Source organism: Onthophagus taurus, chromosome 10, assembly GCF_036711975.1.
Source record: "Onthophagus taurus isolate NC chromosome 10, IU_Otau_3.0, whole genome shotgun sequence".
Taxonomy (NCBI): Eukaryota; Metazoa; Arthropoda; class Insecta; order Coleoptera; family Scarabaeidae; genus Onthophagus; species Onthophagus taurus.
In genome coordinates, this window is record NC_091975.1 from 1,847,233 (window position 1) to 1,865,489 (window position 18,257).

The 18,257-nt window shown below is 34.3% G+C and overlaps 1 protein-coding gene across 1 annotated transcript in view; it reads left to right on the forward strand.

Annotated features, from left to right (window-relative positions):
- The first annotated feature begins 1,771 nt into the window (after positions 1 to 1,771).
- Positions 1,772 to 18,257, forward strand: part of LOC111428590 (myb-like protein U) — a 34,163-nt gene continuing 17,677 nt past the window's right edge. Inside the window, exon 1 of the mRNA XM_023064177.2 lies at positions 1,772 to 2,321. Within this exon, the coding sequence (XP_022919945.2) occupies positions 2,249 to 2,321 (73 nt within the window). The 5' untranslated portion in view covers positions 1,772 to 2,248. The remainder of the gene's footprint in view (positions 2,322 to 18,257) is intronic.

An 18,257-nucleotide genomic window follows, 5' to 3' on the forward strand; every position in this document is an offset into this window, starting at 1 on the left:
GACACCCTATTTAACATTTTAAATATTGGGCTTTAAAAGTTTTCGTATTAATTATTTAAGCTAAAATTAAAAATCGATTTAAAGGAGGTAAATGTTTAGAATCCCCGCGTGGATGTTGACGGTGGTTTTAACTTTTAGCCATGAGGAAGTATTAGACGTCTAACAGAGAAGCTACTTATTACTTCTGAGGGGTTTAAGAAGGAACTTAAACCCAACCACACATCCCAAACAAACCGGTAATAATTTCAAACCGAGGAGAGTTGATTTACCGGCTACTTAATTTCCAGTTATCGCTATCGTTAATCACGTTTCGACGAAAACGGTTAACGCGCCGTGCGGTTTCTGTTTAGGACCGAGAATAAATCATAATTTACTACCTCTAAATACTTTCGCGGAACTAATTCTGTTATGCAAATTTTCTATTACTAAAACCAAATTTATATTTAACAGGACCAATTAAGATGGTCCAAGCAAACTAAATTTTCCACATCAACTAATAATTACAAACGGTTTTAATCCTTTACAAAACAGCTTATATTGTTTCGTGTCGTCGCTGAATAAGAGTGAAAAAGGGAAGTTGACAATATTAATTAGTAGAGGGTTTTGACAGCCAAACAGCTATTAATCTCCTTTTATTCCCCAGAAGAAGGTTGACGTCGTTGCAAAAAGGAACCCGCTCAATTCATCACATTCGAAAATAAATAAATAATAATAACCGAAAGAGGATGTTAAAAAAGAAGGTATTCCGGTGATTGATGGGATATGTTTCATTCGAAACATCCACCCATTTATATTGGTTCAACTACCTGAAAAGGTATTCGATAAAAAGTTATAAATCAACTATTTCTTAATTTTGATATACTCAGTACTTAGTAAATTTATTATTCGATTATCTTCTCTATGTAACATGTTTTTCGTTTTGGGCGTTTCCTTTTGAGAGAGATTTGCTCATTCCTCTTACTGCTGGTAGAAACGCGTGTGGTCCTGGTTGGTTCTCTGGATAAAGAAAAAAACGCGTTCGCAACGCAACTCCCCAGTTGAATGGGCTTCATTACTAGCTGGCGGTTTTGTCGCTGGCTGAATTATGCGCGGCGCGATCCTCGGCGCATTTTCAGAGGAGAGGATGTCCCTTTCCGTTAGATTACGAGGCGTTAGTTGTGATACTTTCAATGGAACGAGAAGCCGCCGCTTTCGTCCGGGACGGCACTAAATCTTAATTATCCACTTTGAACGTAAACCATCAACTCTTCACTTAAAATAAATAAATATTTTAATAAAAATTAACCTCATTTGATGTTAACAAAAAGTTGAGGTTAACCGATTAGAATTGTCTTAGGTTGGGAAGGCAGATCTATTAATTATCCATATCTTTAACATCGAAACAGTATGGATATCGAGAACCAACAATATTGTGAATCTACTGCTTATTGAATTGTATAATCTCATCGATTTAGCTATTGTTTAACATGCAATTATATAACTGAATCCCTTCTGTTCAACACGAAAAGCTTATTATTTAGCGGGCTATTTGCATAAAACACGCAGAATCGTCCTATTTTTTTAGTCATTTGTACATATATATATTTTTATGTATCATATAAAATTATAAATATCAAAAATATGAGAGTAAAGTAAAAAATTAGTTGTTAAAAGAATAACGTATACATTATTAATAAAGAAAGGGGAGTTTCTTTATAATGTATCTGGGGGTTTGGTTCTGCTTCTGCTGGTTAAAACGTAGTTTGTTCAGCATAAGCCCACCAGCAGCTCCGGTGAAAGGCTGCGTGAGCAGCAGGTCCGGCGATTCCTGCGTCTTTCGCCAGTCGTAACCGCGCCGTTCGTGAAGCCGCGTCAGCGCTTTTCACTTTCCACCCGGAGGAGTCTTCGCGAGATTCTGAAAGAGTATACAGATATAGTAAGTGTTTGTCCGAGCCGCGCCGCAAAAGAGACAACCAGGTGTAAGAAAAGGAGAAGATCTAAGCTCTCGCTACTACTAAGAGAGATCTTCTCGACATGTGATGTAACCATAAAGTACCGTTTATTGCTTACTATCTTTACTATAACTAAACTATCCAGGTAGCTGTGTGTGTGGTTTTGTATTTTAATCCGATAAAAAAAAATTAATCGGGGAAGAACACAAGTTTAATCAAAAATAAATAAATAATCTTAAATAATAATTTGAAATTTTAGTGGAAAAGAACAAAAAAAAACTTTTGGTGTCGCGGAGCTTTTCGTTTAGTTTCCGGACATGTTTTCCTTGGGGAAAACCGTTTTCTATACATGTCTTTTCTGGTTGATGTGTGTGGGAGTGGAATCACAAGGTAAGGATTAAAATAGTCTTAAATCATTTATTAGTCTATTTCTTAAACGAATGTATCCTCCACCATTTATTATAACTGAAAGTTCTTTACTTAAATGGGAGTCCTAAAGAACTTTTCAGACAATTTTCGTTTTTGATCTTTTATCATAATAATAAGTACTAAAAGTTTTGCCTGTGCTCGAAACGGAAAGTAACAGTAAGCGGCGCGAATAAACGGTTAAATATGGTAATGGGAGGCTCGGTAAGAAAAGATATGCAACGCGATGGGATCCTTGACATTTAACGAGAAGTACGCAAATTCGATGTAGTATTTGGCATACCACAACGGTCAAATAGTATTTATTTGATTGCGATGTGTTCATCGTCTGATATAAAATAGTATCATTGTTTATTTCATATAGTTAATATTTAATTTAACACTCGAATGAAAAAATCTAAATTAACATCTTAATACAAGACATTGAACACAGTAACTAACCTTGTATTCAGTAAATTGGTAGTCTGGCCATACCTTCATTTATTTTTTTGAACGGTTTTGTATTCGGTTTGTTTTTTATATACATTATATACATATTTCTAGATCTGCGTTTACGACCCATATCTCACTAGCATAGCCCAGGATTGACTCTCGTTCTAGTATCTTTGTAGTTCCTCTTCTCATGTTCTTGTCCCACCATAGACTGTTAAGGCATCCCATAATTTTCCTGCTTTCAGTTATTTTATGTTTTATCTCTCTGGTTAGCCGTAAATTGTAATGAAAAAACTCGGTGGTTAAACAACAAAACGATTCACATTGATTATAACTAGAGAACGGTTAAATGATACATGATACAAATAGAGTTCATAGAATGTTCATTCTCTGGCAAAAATCCAGTTTTTGATCATTCATTTATTTTGTGCTTTAATACCGTTCATACCTGTTATTATCTCTTATTATTCAACCAATAAAATAACCTATTAACTGGCGAAATGATGTCGTATAATATAAAAATATAAATAACTAAATTCAATACTTTTAAATCTCAATAAAACCGTGTAATTAGAGAAGCGAGTAAATTAACAAACTAAAAGCATCCAATTTAAATCCAACCATATTTCGTTATTAACGCTTTTTTTTCGTTATTTCAAGAGTAATTAAACTTTTGAATGTTAATTTTTTTTTGAAAAATTCACTATCAATACTAACAAAACGAACGCCATCTACACATCGTAAATGTAATTTAAAAATATCTATAAACTCGAAATATTAATTTTATAGTAATCCAGAAATGTTTTTTTAATATAATTTTAATTTAATATATGTTATTTCAAGGTTTTTAAATGTATTTAATTGATTGTCTCAAAATAGAAATTAATTTTTTTATTTAACGTTGGCATTCTTTTAACTTTACGATAGTTATATCAGCTGTCAAAAAAATCTAACCTAAAATTTATTAATAAATTACTAATTTATATAATTTTATTAATAAAAATAGAATTACTTGACTTTTTTGGAAATAATCGTTCTTATAATCTGTACATTTCGGTTTTAAATTGATTTTCCAATCTACAACGACAACGTCATCAAAATCCGGAAATCTAGGAATCCGCTTATTTCTATTTCCTTTCGTTCGATTTCATCTTCGCTGACTTTTTTTTTCTTACAAAAGGGATAATAAAAAGAAGTAAGTATTTCCGATACAAGAAGGATGTTATTTAAGCTTTCCCCCCGCTGGCGGTGTTCGATTTTTCTAGGTTACCGTTCATATTTTCGCGAAAAACTTTTCGGCTACTAAAGGGGACGTAATAAGAAAAGTTTTGAGGTTTTCGAAACTGGAGACGTGTTATTAGTTTTTAACGTTTCCTTCTCTTTTTCGTCTTTAAGTTTTCCTCATTTTTTTTGCAATTTGCATTCATTTTCGTTTCAATTTGTTAGTTTCAAATTTTTTTTTATTTTTAACTCATCGTTTTATTAAAGATTCTTTATTAATCTCACACAGGACAAAGTGATTGTTGTAAACATTTCTTATCCATGATAAACCATTAACAAAAGTCAGATTACGGCGTGTATAGGTCAAAATGTACCGTAACAAAGGCTAAAATACCGTACAACCTGTATTTTATATGGTATCAGATATACACATTGGAATTCTGACTGCTTTAAAAGACGAGTTACGTGAGCGACCTTGTTACGAATTTCTATCGTTTCTGATAATTTTATTTATTGATGTTTTAACTGTCAATTTGACGTTTATATGTCAAGTTGACGTTTATTTGTCAAATTGACGTTTCATTATAATTTTTTTATATCTTCCTAAAAGTAAATAAAAAAAGAGGTTGATGTAAATTATAAGGTGAAGATGTTTTTTATTTCGTTTTTAAAATGAGAACACAACTTGTTGATGTTAAATTAAATGCCACCGCCTTTATTGGATCCTTGAAAATATTGTCTTTTGGAATTCGTGCAATTTCTACCTTTGCATCTTGAATAATAGTGGGAGAAGCAATTATTGTACTAAGATAATACAAATAAGAATAAAATTAATCGAGTTTTTGTTACAACCAACACAAACACACCTAGTTTTATAACATATTTCTGTCTTTTTCCTTGAGTCACGTCGACTTCTTGTCGTAAGCAACGTGTCTTGGTGTCAACCTTGGACGAATTAATAAGGTGAACGGAACAGAATTTCTTTGAAAGGTCATTTAGCAACACCAACGGCTAAGACACAAAATGGAATACGTTCAAACGACATTTTTCGTTATATTATTATCTCTAAAAAGAGCTATTTGCACACATACGTTTCAAAATTACGTAATTCAAGAAAGTGGGCAGACAGAGAAAGTCTCTTTGGTGTGGTAACCTTTTAAAGTTGCGCGTTTGAGAATTTTTAAGAAGGGGAACAATAATAAAAAATTATTTTTACTTATTTTAATCTTTATAACAACCAAGAAGTCGATTTATTATGTTCTGTCATCCCATATCATTTTGGTAGGGTCCCAAAATATAATTAAAGCCTCTCGAACTAAAGAAATGTTATTTTTTACACTTTAAGGTTGTAAACAGTTTCGAACCTCCCGGCGAAGATACCTTTTCTGCAATCAGTGTTCATCAACGGTTTACTCGTAAATATCTCTTGTGACTTGTTTCTACATAGCTGAGAGGGATTTTAAAGTACTATACAATAAATTAAAAAGAAATAATTACGAAATCGGCTAATTAAGTAATAAACGTACAACTTCGATTCCTACATTGACCTGTTGCAACTCCACTGATTCCAATGAGAAATCGTTCTAACTCCCCACCTCCTACAAAGTTCGTTTTGTATCGATTTTCAGAAATTCCTACCCTCACTCTGACACAAAGACCAAGTGCAAAAGTCCTCAACTATCGATCAACGTTTCATTTATTACCAACTAATCCATTCATCATACCACTTAAAAGATAACTGCAAGAATCAATTTGAATTTCAAATCCTAAAGATTAAAAACATAAAAATAAAATAAAATTTCACAAAAATTCTTGATGCAACTTAATAAAGCCTCGGGCTTAGAAAGATAGTGAAAGTCAGAGTCAAGTTTTTTTCTTTACGACGTCACGATGGAGTTAAATAGAAAGCAACCTTGACGAGCAAGAATTAGAACCCAAACAATACCCAGAAAACTAACTAAAATAATAAGGTCTTATAACAACGGGGAAACACACCTGTTAGAGTTCACCTGGAGATTCCACATCGAAAAGATACGTAAATATCCTCGGTCATAACGAACATGCTCGGCATAGAAGAGAGCAAATAATACGACAAAGAACTAACGTGCTCGGTTGTTCGCTATCGTGGCAAGTCCTTTTCACGCAGTAAACAAACCGCGGTAAATGTTTGAATGGGTCATCATCAGTCTTTTCTTTCTTCGGGTTTATTCTTTTCAAAACGGAATTCGCTGCCAAATGGACGGTTCAGGTGTAGAAAGCGATTCTGCTTTCTTTTTATTGTTCACTTTATGGTTGTGTTCGAAAAACGTTATCTATTTATTAATGAAGAAATTTATTTTCTAGTTGCATAAAAACTCAATCAATTTAGATGCTGATAATACAAAGAAGTAGTCTGTGATGCAAATTATGGATCTAATCCTCCGTGTACGGTGCTGAATAGAATGAAGCGTTTCGAAATATTTTGAAATGAGTTGCTTCCAAAGCAGAAGACGCTAGATTTATTCTTTGCCAATGACAATACAATTCTGTACGTAGGCAGTGCAATTAAGCTTATGAAGCCTTTCGATACCATAAAAGAGCTTAACACATAGATTACTCACGATTCTTTTGCTAAGCACCTGATCTGCAGAACAAATAGTATGTTGTATTTATTTCAGTTAAATTATTGCTTTTATAGAAAAATTTTTCGTATGATATGTGTTTAAAATTTAATTATCAACAATTTCTACGTAATTTGTAATTTTACGGTGTATTTATATCAGGCAAATCGCAGCTTTTCAAGCTAAATTATTGTTTCTATCGAAAATATTTCATTTCAATCAATTATAGGTACCAGTAATTCAATTTTAAGCCTTTTATGCTTTGTTTGCGTTGTTATATCGACCTAAATTACTTATTCATGTGAATAATAACTGCGGAACATCATACATTATAGGGTTAAACATTTCAATAAATTCTAGACTTTAGTGAATATAAAAAGAGGATTTTGTTAAAAACTAGTATTAAAATAATGTTATGGACCGTCTTGTTTTGATCACTGTGAGTTGTATGTAATTTGTGAGTCTTTAAGAAACCCACGCAGAAAGTTGAGTGACCGAAATATCGTTGATGTAATCCGAATTGTCTTGTTGGGAATTTGCAAGGTAAAATAAGGAGATACAGCTAGAATTATAACTGTATGTGACTTGGATATGATTTCACATTTAAAAAATAAAATGAAATCTTTTGGTTTGTGTAACGGTAGTGAGAGAATGAACTAATAGACCTAAAAGCGGAAAAGCTATTCAACAAAAGTACTGTCAGTCTGGGTGTTTATCGGAAATCCATTCAGCGAATGAATTTCAATTCACGACCGGTGCTTCGCGTCCATTTTTCCCTTTATACCTTCACGTACTAACGTACGCTTTGTCGCACGTGCATTTTAATATTTAAGTGGACGGTCCGACAACAACATTTGTTTGTGAGCCGATGCATATTGTGTGTGTTGTTTGTGACGGGACGAATCGCATCCGTGTTGAATACATTTCAATTTTGATGAATTTCGACGATGTGTGCATGATGTTCCAGGTTCGTATTCAGTTTTTATGGGAATAAATCAAAAAAAAATCGAGTCAAGAAATATTCCGGTCGATATTAATATATCCAGAAAGTTCTTGTTCCAGTGGGGATTTTCAAAAATTTGCATATCGATTGCTTTGTTCGAAAGACGACGACTCTTCAGCGCTATTTTTCCCTGGTTTCGAGAGGAATTTACCGCGCCATAAAGTCGATTAAATTGGACCCGACCCGAGTGAGTTCTGACCGGTTCGTTCCGCGAAAATGTCAAGTATCATTGCACGGGGGCTTGGTCGTTGACGAGGCTGTTTCGAAATTAATCCACGTCGACCTTCGGAAAACACTTCATCCAACTCACGTCTAAGAAATTTCCAACAAACAACTTATTTTAACCAAATATTTCTTGCTTTGAAATAGATATACAATTCACTTTGTTACTTTCACGCACTGATTCATCTTACACAACATGCAACGACAAGTTATTACGTTTTGACCCAAATTGAAAGGGTTTCAATTAAAAATTTTAACTGGTTAACGTAAAAAAAGCTTTACGTCTATATTTATGTTTGAAAGTGATTTGGTAATGTTAATTATAGCGTCACCTTTATTATATCTACCTCAAATACTACAAAGTGAAAGACGCGTTACATAAAACATTTTCTTAGTAATAACACGGTTGCTGCAATATTATTACTTCAATAACGAAAGACGAAATTTAATTGAGAGGAGAAAATGCTCATTTTATAAGTATTTGTTTTAAGTTTTTATTAAAAGCGATACGACGCGGAACGATTTCCACGAAAACAAATCCAAGAGCTTAATTAAGAGCCTACTTGTCGGTATTTGCAGCAGCGAAAACGGAGAGACCTTTACTACAAAGGAGAACACCAACTTGCTGTTGCTTGATGAAGTTTACAAACGAGGTACTACGCCCACGTTTCAATTTCTCTACTAATCGAACTCGCGCGCTGCCACTGTTGTTGCTACCGACTCTAAATCAAACCAGAATCCCCCGTTTCCACGTGACCGATTATAATTGCCCTGTTATTAATTTAATGCGCGCATTGGACGGCGCCGGATGATTATCGATTAGAGGAAAAATCCCGGATTTCAACTCTTCTTCGACTACAATTCCCCGTTTAAACGTACCGCTCAAGTTCAAACTCAAAAATATCAAAAACCCAATCTCTAAAAATAAAGAAAATATGATTAACAAATATACATGTCCACGTCATCTTAAGTTTCTTCACAAAGTTGTTATACAACAACAACTGACCAAGATGTGTAGTATGTAATTTCATAACGTACTCGACCTTAAACTTTCGCCGAGGTAATAGTGACGATCATGAATCATTCCTTTACGTGAAATTCTTTATGGTATCATCCCACATATTTGTTAAAAGATTATTTTTTATGTTGGTATACAAATAAGTTGAAATGCAAAATTGAAAAATCGGAATTACCAAACACTTTGCGACACACAGGAAGTAGTTCTTGCCATCTTCGGTTTGCGGATCGTAATTGGAGTCGTTGTCATCGCGGATGGTACACGAGAAACGACTTACCGAGGTCCCAATTACGGCCCTATTACGTACTATTTCGGGACGAAATGCGAGGGCGGATTTGCGCAAAATACTACGCAAATATACGCAATGGATTTTCAATTAAGGTCGCGGAGCTGTGTACTCCCACACGGTCTATCGACCTAAACATTTAAACGGGAGTATTAAGGAAAGATTTTTGTTTAATTGTTGTCGTTAGGAAATGAGTCATCAAGGAAAACTCATCAAATATTTATTTAGTGTTTTCTTGCAGTTTCGCATATAGTTAAAATTTAATCAATTTCAAATATTTTTAAAGACACTCTATTAAATTTGCTTTAAAATGTTGTTTATTTTATCATTATATCTCAATTCGTTCTTGAGATACAACTTTTTATGTTTGCTATCTTACGTCTACAATAACAAAATGTGCAGAGTTAGGTTTAAAAAATCATAACTACGAAGTTTATGGAAAGCAAGAAATTATTTACTGCACATTGAATCTCGATTAAATTCGCTTTAAAGTGTTGGTTATTTCATCATGATATCTCAATTCATTCTTGAGATACGATTAAGTTTGCTATCTTACGTCTAGAATAACAAAATGTGCAGAGTTAGGTTTAAAAAATCATAACTACAAAGTTTATGGAAAGCAAGAAATTGTTTATTGCACATTGAATCTCGATTAAATTTGCTTTAAAGTGTTGGTTATTTCATCACGATATCTCAATTCATTCTTGAGATACGACTAAGTTTGCTATCTTACGTCTAGAATAACAAAATGTGCAGAGTTAGGTTTAAAAAATCATAACTACGAAGTTTATGGAAAGCAAGAAATTATTTACTGCACATTGAATCTCGATTAAATTCGCTTTAAAGTGTTGGTTATTTCATCATGATATCTCAATTCATTCTTGAGATACGACTAAGTTTGTTATCTTACGTCTACAATAACAAAATGTGCAGAGTTAGGTTTAAAAAATCATAACTACGAAGTTTAGTTAAAGCAAGAAATTATTTACTGCACATTGAATCTCGATTAAATTTGCCTTAAAGTGTTGGTTATTTCATCATGATATCTCAATTCATTCTTGAGATACGACTAAGTTTGTTATCTTACGTCTCGAATAACAAAATGTGCAGAGTTAGGTTTAAAAAATCATAACTACGAAGTTTATGGAAAGCAAGAAATTGTTTATTGCACATTGAATCTCGATTAAATTCGCTTTAAAGTGTTGGTTATTTCATCACGATATCTGAATTCATTCTTGAGATACGACTAAGTTTGTTATCTTACGTCTAGAATAACAAAATGTGCAGAGTTAGGTTTAAAAAATCATAACTACGAAGTTTATGGAAAGCAAGAAATTGTTTATTGCACAGTGAATCTCGATTAAATTAGCTTTAAAGTGTTGGTTATTTCATCATGACATCTCAATTCATTCTTGAAATACGACTAAGTTTGTTATCTTACGTCTAGAATAACAAAATGTGCAGAGTTAGGTTTAAAAAATCATAACTACGAAGTTTATGGAAAGCAAGAAATTGTTTATTGCACATTGAATCTCGATTAAATTCGCTTTAAAGTGTTGGTTATTTCATCACGATATCTGAATTCATTCTTGAGATACGACTAAGTTTGTTATCTTAAGTCTAGAATAACAAAATGTGCAGAGTTGCATTTAAAAAAATATAACAACGAAGTTTATGGAAAGCAAGAAATTATTTATTGCACATTGAATCTCGATTAAATTCGCTTTAAAGTGTTGGTTATTTCATCATGATATCTCAATTCATTCTTGAGATACGATTAAGTTTGCTATCTTACGTCTAGAATAACAAAATGTGTAGAGTTAGGTTTAAAAAATCATAACTACGAAGTTTAGTTAAAGCAAGAAATTATTTACTGCACATTGAATCTCGATTAAATTTGCCTTAAAGTGTTGGTTATTTCATCATGATATCTCAATTCATTCTTGAGATACGACTAAGTTTGTTATCTTACGTCTCGAATAACAAAATGTGCAGAGTTAGGTTTAAAAAATCATAACTACGAAGTTTATGGAAAGCAAGAAATTGTTTATTGCACATTGAATCTCGATTAAATTCGCTTTAAAGTGTTGGTTATTTCATCACGATATCTGAATTCATTCTTGAGATACGACTAAGTTTGTTATCTTACGTCTAGAATAACAAAATATGCAGAGTTAGGTTTAAAAAATCATAACTACGAAGTTTATGGCAAGCAAGAAATTGTTTATTGCACATTGAATCTCGATTAAATTCGCTTTAAAGTGTTGGTTATTTCATTATGATATCTCAATTCATTCTTGAGATACGACTAAGTTTGCTATCTTACGTCTAGAATAACAAAATGTGCAGAGTTAGGTTTAAAAAATCATAACTACGAAGTTTATGGAAAACAAGAAATTATTTACTGCACATTGAATCTCGATTAAATTCGCTTTAAAGTGTTGGTTATTTCATCATGATATCTCAATTCATTCTTGAGATACGATTAAGTTTGTTATCTTACGTCTAGAATAACAAAATGTGCAGAGTTAGGTTTAAAAAATCATAACTACGAAGTTTATGGAAAGCAAGAAATTGTTTATTGCACATTGAATCTCGATTAAATTTGCTTTAAAGTGTTGGTTATTTCATCACGATATCTCAATTCATTCTTGAGATACGACTAAGTTTGCTATCTTACGTCTAGAAAAACAAAATGTGCAGAGTTAGGTTTAAAAAATCATAACTACAAAGTTTATGGAAAGCAAGAAATTGTTTATCGCACATTGAATCTCGATTAAATTTGCTTTAAAGTGTTGGTTATTTCATCACGATCTCTCAATTCATTCTTGAGATACGACTAAGTTTGCTATCTTACGTCTAGAATAACAAAATGTGCAGAGTTAGGTTTAAAAAATCATAACTACGAAGTTTATGGAAAACAAGAAATTATTTACTGCACATTGAATCTCGATTAAATTCGCTTTAAAGTGTTGGTTATTTCATCATGATATCTCAATTCATTCTTGAGATACGATTAAGTTTGTTATCTTACGTCTAGAATAACAAAATGTGCAGAGTTAGGTTTAAAAAATCATAACTACGAAGTTTATGGAAAGCAAGAAATTGTTTATTGCACATTGAATCTCGATTAAATTCGCTTTAAAGTGTTGGTTATTTCATCATGATATCTCAATTCATTCTTGAGATACGACTAAGTTTGTTATCTTACGTCTACAATAACAAAATGTGCAGAGTTAGGTTTAAAAAATCATAACTACGAAGTTTAGTTAAAGCAAGAAATTATTTACTGCACATTGAATCTCGATTAAATTTGCCTTAAAGTGTTGGTTATTTCATCACGATATCTCAATTCATTCTAAAGATACGACTACGTTTGTTATCTTACGTCTAGAATAACAAAATATGCAGAGTTAGGTTTAAAAAATCATAACTACGAAGTTTATGGAAAGCAAGAAATTGTTTATTGCATATTGAATCTCGATTAAATTTGCTTTAAAGTGTTGGTTATTTCATCATGATATCTCAATTCATTCTTGAGATACGACTAAGTTTGTTATCTTACGTCTAGAATAACAAAATGTGCAGAGTTGCATTTAAAAAAATATAACAACGAAGTTTATGGAAAGCAAGAAATTATTTATTGCACATTGAATCTCGATTAAATTCGCTTTAAAGTGTTGGTTATTTCATCATGATATCTCAATTCATTCTTGAGATACGATTAAGTTTGTTATCTTACGTCTAGAATAACAAAATGTGCAGAGTTAGGTTTAAAAAATCATAACTACGAAGTTTATGGAAAGCAAGAAATTATTTATTGCACATTGAATCTCGATTAAATTTGCTTTAAAATGTTGGTTATTTCATCGCAATATTCCAATTCGTTCTTGAGATTCTTTATATGATAATTTTTTTTGTAATAGAAGGTTACTGAAGCCTGTTATTAATGTCAACAACATGAGATTTTAGTTGGGTTAGTTGCAGTTCCTTCTAGATGAATTACGATTGGGTTAGCGCACTTAATAAACGGCGTCTTCGAGGTTTTTAGTCGCCGTCCGCCGGAAAAACGTTAATTGCCAACTGGAACGACTCTGCCGTCCTTTCTCGACACTTAAATACTACACAACTTTCCGACCCCGAAGTCGCTCCCTGGAGTCTTTAACTCGATAACTTCTTCCGCCTTCCACTTTTCTTCTTGTTGTTCCGCGCCAACAACGTCGACGTGTAGCGTTTTGCCTTATGAAATTAATATTGTTGCGAAGAGGGCGAATTAAAGAAAACACTTTATTCTTAAAAAATATTTTTTTAACTTTTTCAAATCACGTTAAAACTTTCCGGCGGGGGCTTTCGTGTCTTGATCTTTCATAAGCCCCGGATAAAATATTAAAGTCACGGAGTGAAGATCCGGAGCGTGGTTTTAAAAATTAAACGTCGAGAGGGACACGTAAAAGCTCACGGGACGACGAAAAGCTCGAAAAACTGGGTACACTCTGTGCATAATAAAACGAAGGGATGCATGTTTTACGTAATTATGGTCTTTGGGGTGTTTCAAATTAGCTTATATTTTATTTATTTATGTTTCAATTTCCGTAACAACTTCTCTATTATAGAATTAGTTTATTACTATTTATGTCACTGCATCGCATCGATTGGATTAGCAAAGAGGAGTGGTTGTTGGTATGGCGAACGTTGATTAGAGTATAGAGTTTAATTACGATGCAATCTAGATTCGTTACAACAACGTGTTATGGGACGATAACTAACAGCTGTAACCGCACTGTTATAGGGGTCTCGACAAGGATTGCGAGGGGGGTTTCAAGGTTCTCTTTCATAAAGATTTATAAATCACGACGGGGAAAGGGTTGGAGTTTCTAGTACTCGAGATTCTTGGAAAAATGGTCGGCCATTAGGTCGGTCGAGCGGAACGCGATATTGGAAGAACGTCTTATTCCTATCGCCCCCTACGTTTCGTACTCGTCCATTTTCGTGGAAGAAGTAGAAAAAGAGAAGTGAATCAAGTCGCTCACTCGAACCAATACCGGTGTAGAAAAACAATTTTACATGGGCGTATATCATCGGTATAAAGCCGGTCGCAAACTGTAAATACCTATTGACCTACAGCCTCCGGCCGAGAAACATTTGTCCGACCGGCCAGTATAAACCTGTATTGTCGTACAAGAATGGTTTATTGAGGTATTCCACGCGACCATTTTTCTCAAGTATTTACGATCAGATTGTATTACGTTTTCCAGACTCTTTACGTTCAAAAAGATTCTTGCAAGATTACCACGTGGGGTGATTTCAAAATCACTTTTATCACGATTTCAAGAAGTTTTTCATTTCAATTTGTATTTCAAGTTGAGATCTCGCTCGATAATAAGTGTGCACTTTAGACGTGCATATAATATATCATATGGAAAATCTGGAGCTTGGGAGATAAGGACTAAAGAGAGCCATATCTCACGTGAAAATATTTGGGGGAACCCGTCCGAGCCAACTGTTTTCTTTCGTTGGCAACACTCCGGGTTCGAAATTGCTCCCGGAGAAAGACGAGCTCTGAATTTAAATTTCCTACCCGAAAATAAACAATCTGTTGGTCCCTGGGGGTTAAATTTCAGCAAATATTTTGATCTCAATATAAACAATCCGAAATAATTTAACGGCAATCTTAAAACAACCAAATTTGTTACTCCATTTCTTCTTAAAGTATAAGAAAATGTAGATGTGATAATATTATAGAAAAGTCTCCCTTCTCCTTAGATAATAAAGACTCGAACGGATCGATATTGGGACACCTTGTTATGCCACGTCTGCATGATACGACATCACAACGTCGAAGGACCTCCCTTTTGTCCTTTTACTCAGAGTGTACTCGGTAAATTGCAGAACCCGCACAATTCAGGACAAATTTGGTTTCCTCGTAGTAAACTAAACGAGCACTTTGACGTTTATACTCGAATAGGAATTTCTAAAATTTACATAAGAACCAACATTACAATAAATTGTTAAAAAATTCATTTAAAAACGTGTTTTTAATTAAATCCTTTGTTTTTATTCGGACCAGTTCATTATCCGGTTCACGAAAAAACAAAAAAAAACTGGATCCCACCAGATCCAATTAGTGAGATAAACTCTAAGATTTTTTTTGGGGGAACCCAAACAGATATTTAAATTGCGAAGGACCATTTATTATGCTTACGAACCTCTCTCGTCCTCGTTTACAGATAAAGGATAGAGAGTTTATCTTTGTGACATATCTCAAAAAAACGTCCCAAAAAAATGTTAAAGAACACAAATAAATAAAACTCGACGAAGGAAGAGATACAAGATATATGCCATGTTTAGTATGTGACGTTTTAAGGTTGTATTTATTTCTTTTTCGTTACAGGTAAATACCCTTTATCCAATTCAACTTTCAGTGTAAGTAACATTTAATTTAAGATTTAAGCAAAATAATTTATCTCATATATACGTCAATGTTTAAGCTATTCATTCATAGATGGTGCCACAAACAAATATGCCTTGTTATTGGTAGCATAATTTCAAAATCTTTATTTTTGGAATTCTGTTGTTGATTAAATAATTGGAGCAGATTAATTCTTCATTTTGTACACGGCTAGCTCTAAATAGCATCATTTTCTCTAGATTTCATTCAAAAAGCTGGGTTGTGTTAGGCTGCTACAATCTTTTAGAAGAGAAGTTGTAACAAATTTTATTCTTAACAATATTCCTAATAGTATAATAATAATAAGATAATAGTTGTTGTAATTTTTATATTAAGACATAGCAATAACAGTAATGGTAATACAATATATCAGGATAAGTAAAAAGGGTTGGGTCTATATGTGGTTGTATGTTGATATATTTTAAATTTTATCTATCGGGTGGGTAAATGTCGTGTGTGAAATTTACGTATATCGCCCAGTAAGACGAACGAATAAACTCGATTACAATGCGAGGAAACTAGACGCGGGCTATCTAACACGCCCCACATCTTTGCGTTCCCGGCGCTTGTAACTTGTTCGTGGTACAAGACAAGCCCCGGTGTGTCCACGCCTTGGTCGTGTAGATAGGAGGTGGCGAGTGGGCGCAAACTGCGACAAATTCGGAGACTAGTAGAGAAATTCAATTGTGCGACTCGTCGTAGTCGGATCTAATCCGCGTAATTGCACCGCATATAAACGCCTATAAATTTTCGTTGTAGTACCGGTATGGAGCGATATAGGAGGCGCGATATGTAAACACGAACGAAACGTACAAATTGCCATCTTGATGGATTACGTTGTTTTACCATCGTCCCGTGAAACGTGTCAGTGATGGATGAGGCCTTTGATAAAAATGTGCCGACCTCCTAGATAGTCCCATCTTTCCAAGGGAGGGAGATGATGGCGACCGGAAACAGAACCGTCTCGTACCGGTTCATCGAAGCCATTGTGTCGCCACGGAGTGCTTTAATAAATCATCTTCATTCTAACCTATTTCTTTCAATATAATTCCAAGCACTTTTTAAAAACTTAAATTTGTTATTTTATTAAATTTTATTCGTTATCTGAATCCGGTTCGAAATTCGCGTAGTTTTGTATTAACGATCAAAGTTTTGGACTCAATTAAAAGTTCCTCGCGCGTATTTCCAAGTTTTGGTGGACGGAGGAAAGGAAGCTCTTGCCGGGTTGGGAAATCGCGAGGATATGTGTACAGAAGGTCACTGGAAGTCGTAAATTGGGCTCTTTCTATTCGGTATCTTATCTCGTTTTGCATTGAGCCAGGATCGATGACGAACAAAAACACTTTCGAATTGTATTCAACAGTTAATACTCTTAAATTTAAAATGAACCCGACCGCCTTATAGTTCAACACAACTGGGACTCACTCTCCTCTCGGGAGGCTTCAGGCGATTTAGGTCCAAAGTTAGCTAATTCCGGGCGTTTCGTTGACATAACACCGCGAGGGATTAAACTCTCTAAAACCGCAGCTGTGAGAGCTCGCTGGATTACGCGATTACGTCATAGACCCAGATTATTGTCACAGATACTCAATTTGAGGTAATTGCTGCAGCAATAATCTATATCATACGATCTCTACCGCAGCGTTCGATACTGGTTAAGAGGACCGCGGCAAAGAGACGCCGCACCTTCGATCAAACGGTGAAAAGTGAAAGGAAAGGAGCACGTTTATAATCTGGGTCAACGATTATGCACTTGCGGTAATACCACTTTAAGGCGATAACCGTATAACCCAAGTGCTGCTTCTCTATTAAATTTATCTCCGGGTATTGTTCGATTTTATATAAGATATTATCAAAAACATTTTCTTTAACAAATATATATTGTGGTAATTAAATACTTACTTGTGATGATAAAACTTACTTTGGCCCACACAAAATGCAATATGTCTAAATATTTCAAGTTGTAGGTTTAATGTTAGTTCTAGTGACAGTAGTTAGTGGCGCTAGTTAATAACTTTCTAGTTCTAGGTCTAGTGTTAGTTCTAGTTTTACACTAGCACTATCACTGGAACTAACACAAGTCCTATAACTAGAATCATTCGGGTTTATCCGTTTTCAAAGACGTGCTGCATATCTCATGTCTTTTGCATCCAGTCCTAGATCTCTAAGGTGGTAATTTTGCACCAGTGTCTGAAGATAAACAAGTTTCTCGGGTTCCAAATCCGCTTTTAAAGATAATATTAAACTCATATTATAATAATTACCTTGTATGTATGTAGGAAAGCGGAGGGTATGCTACGCACACAGCACCTAGGCCCCAACGGGCCCCTTGTACATCCTCCTACACTGTCTCCGGCTACATCAACCAGCCTAAGGAATTTCCGAAGGCTAGGATACAGCTCAGAGGTGTGTTCCTGATGCCATCTGTGGTCGGCCATTCCTCTCCGAAGTCTCTCATTCTGAGGTCTTGCAGAGTAGGGCATTCACACAAGATGTGTCGGACCGTCTCCTCGCTCTCTTTACAGAGGCGACAGAGAGGACTAATAGCAACCTTAAGGTTATAAAGATGCTTGTTTACCTTACAGTGACCCGTGACGAGTCCCGTTACAGTTCGTAGAGCGTTTCTACCAAGTCTTACGAAAGACAAGGCTGCCTCTGCTGAAGGATAAT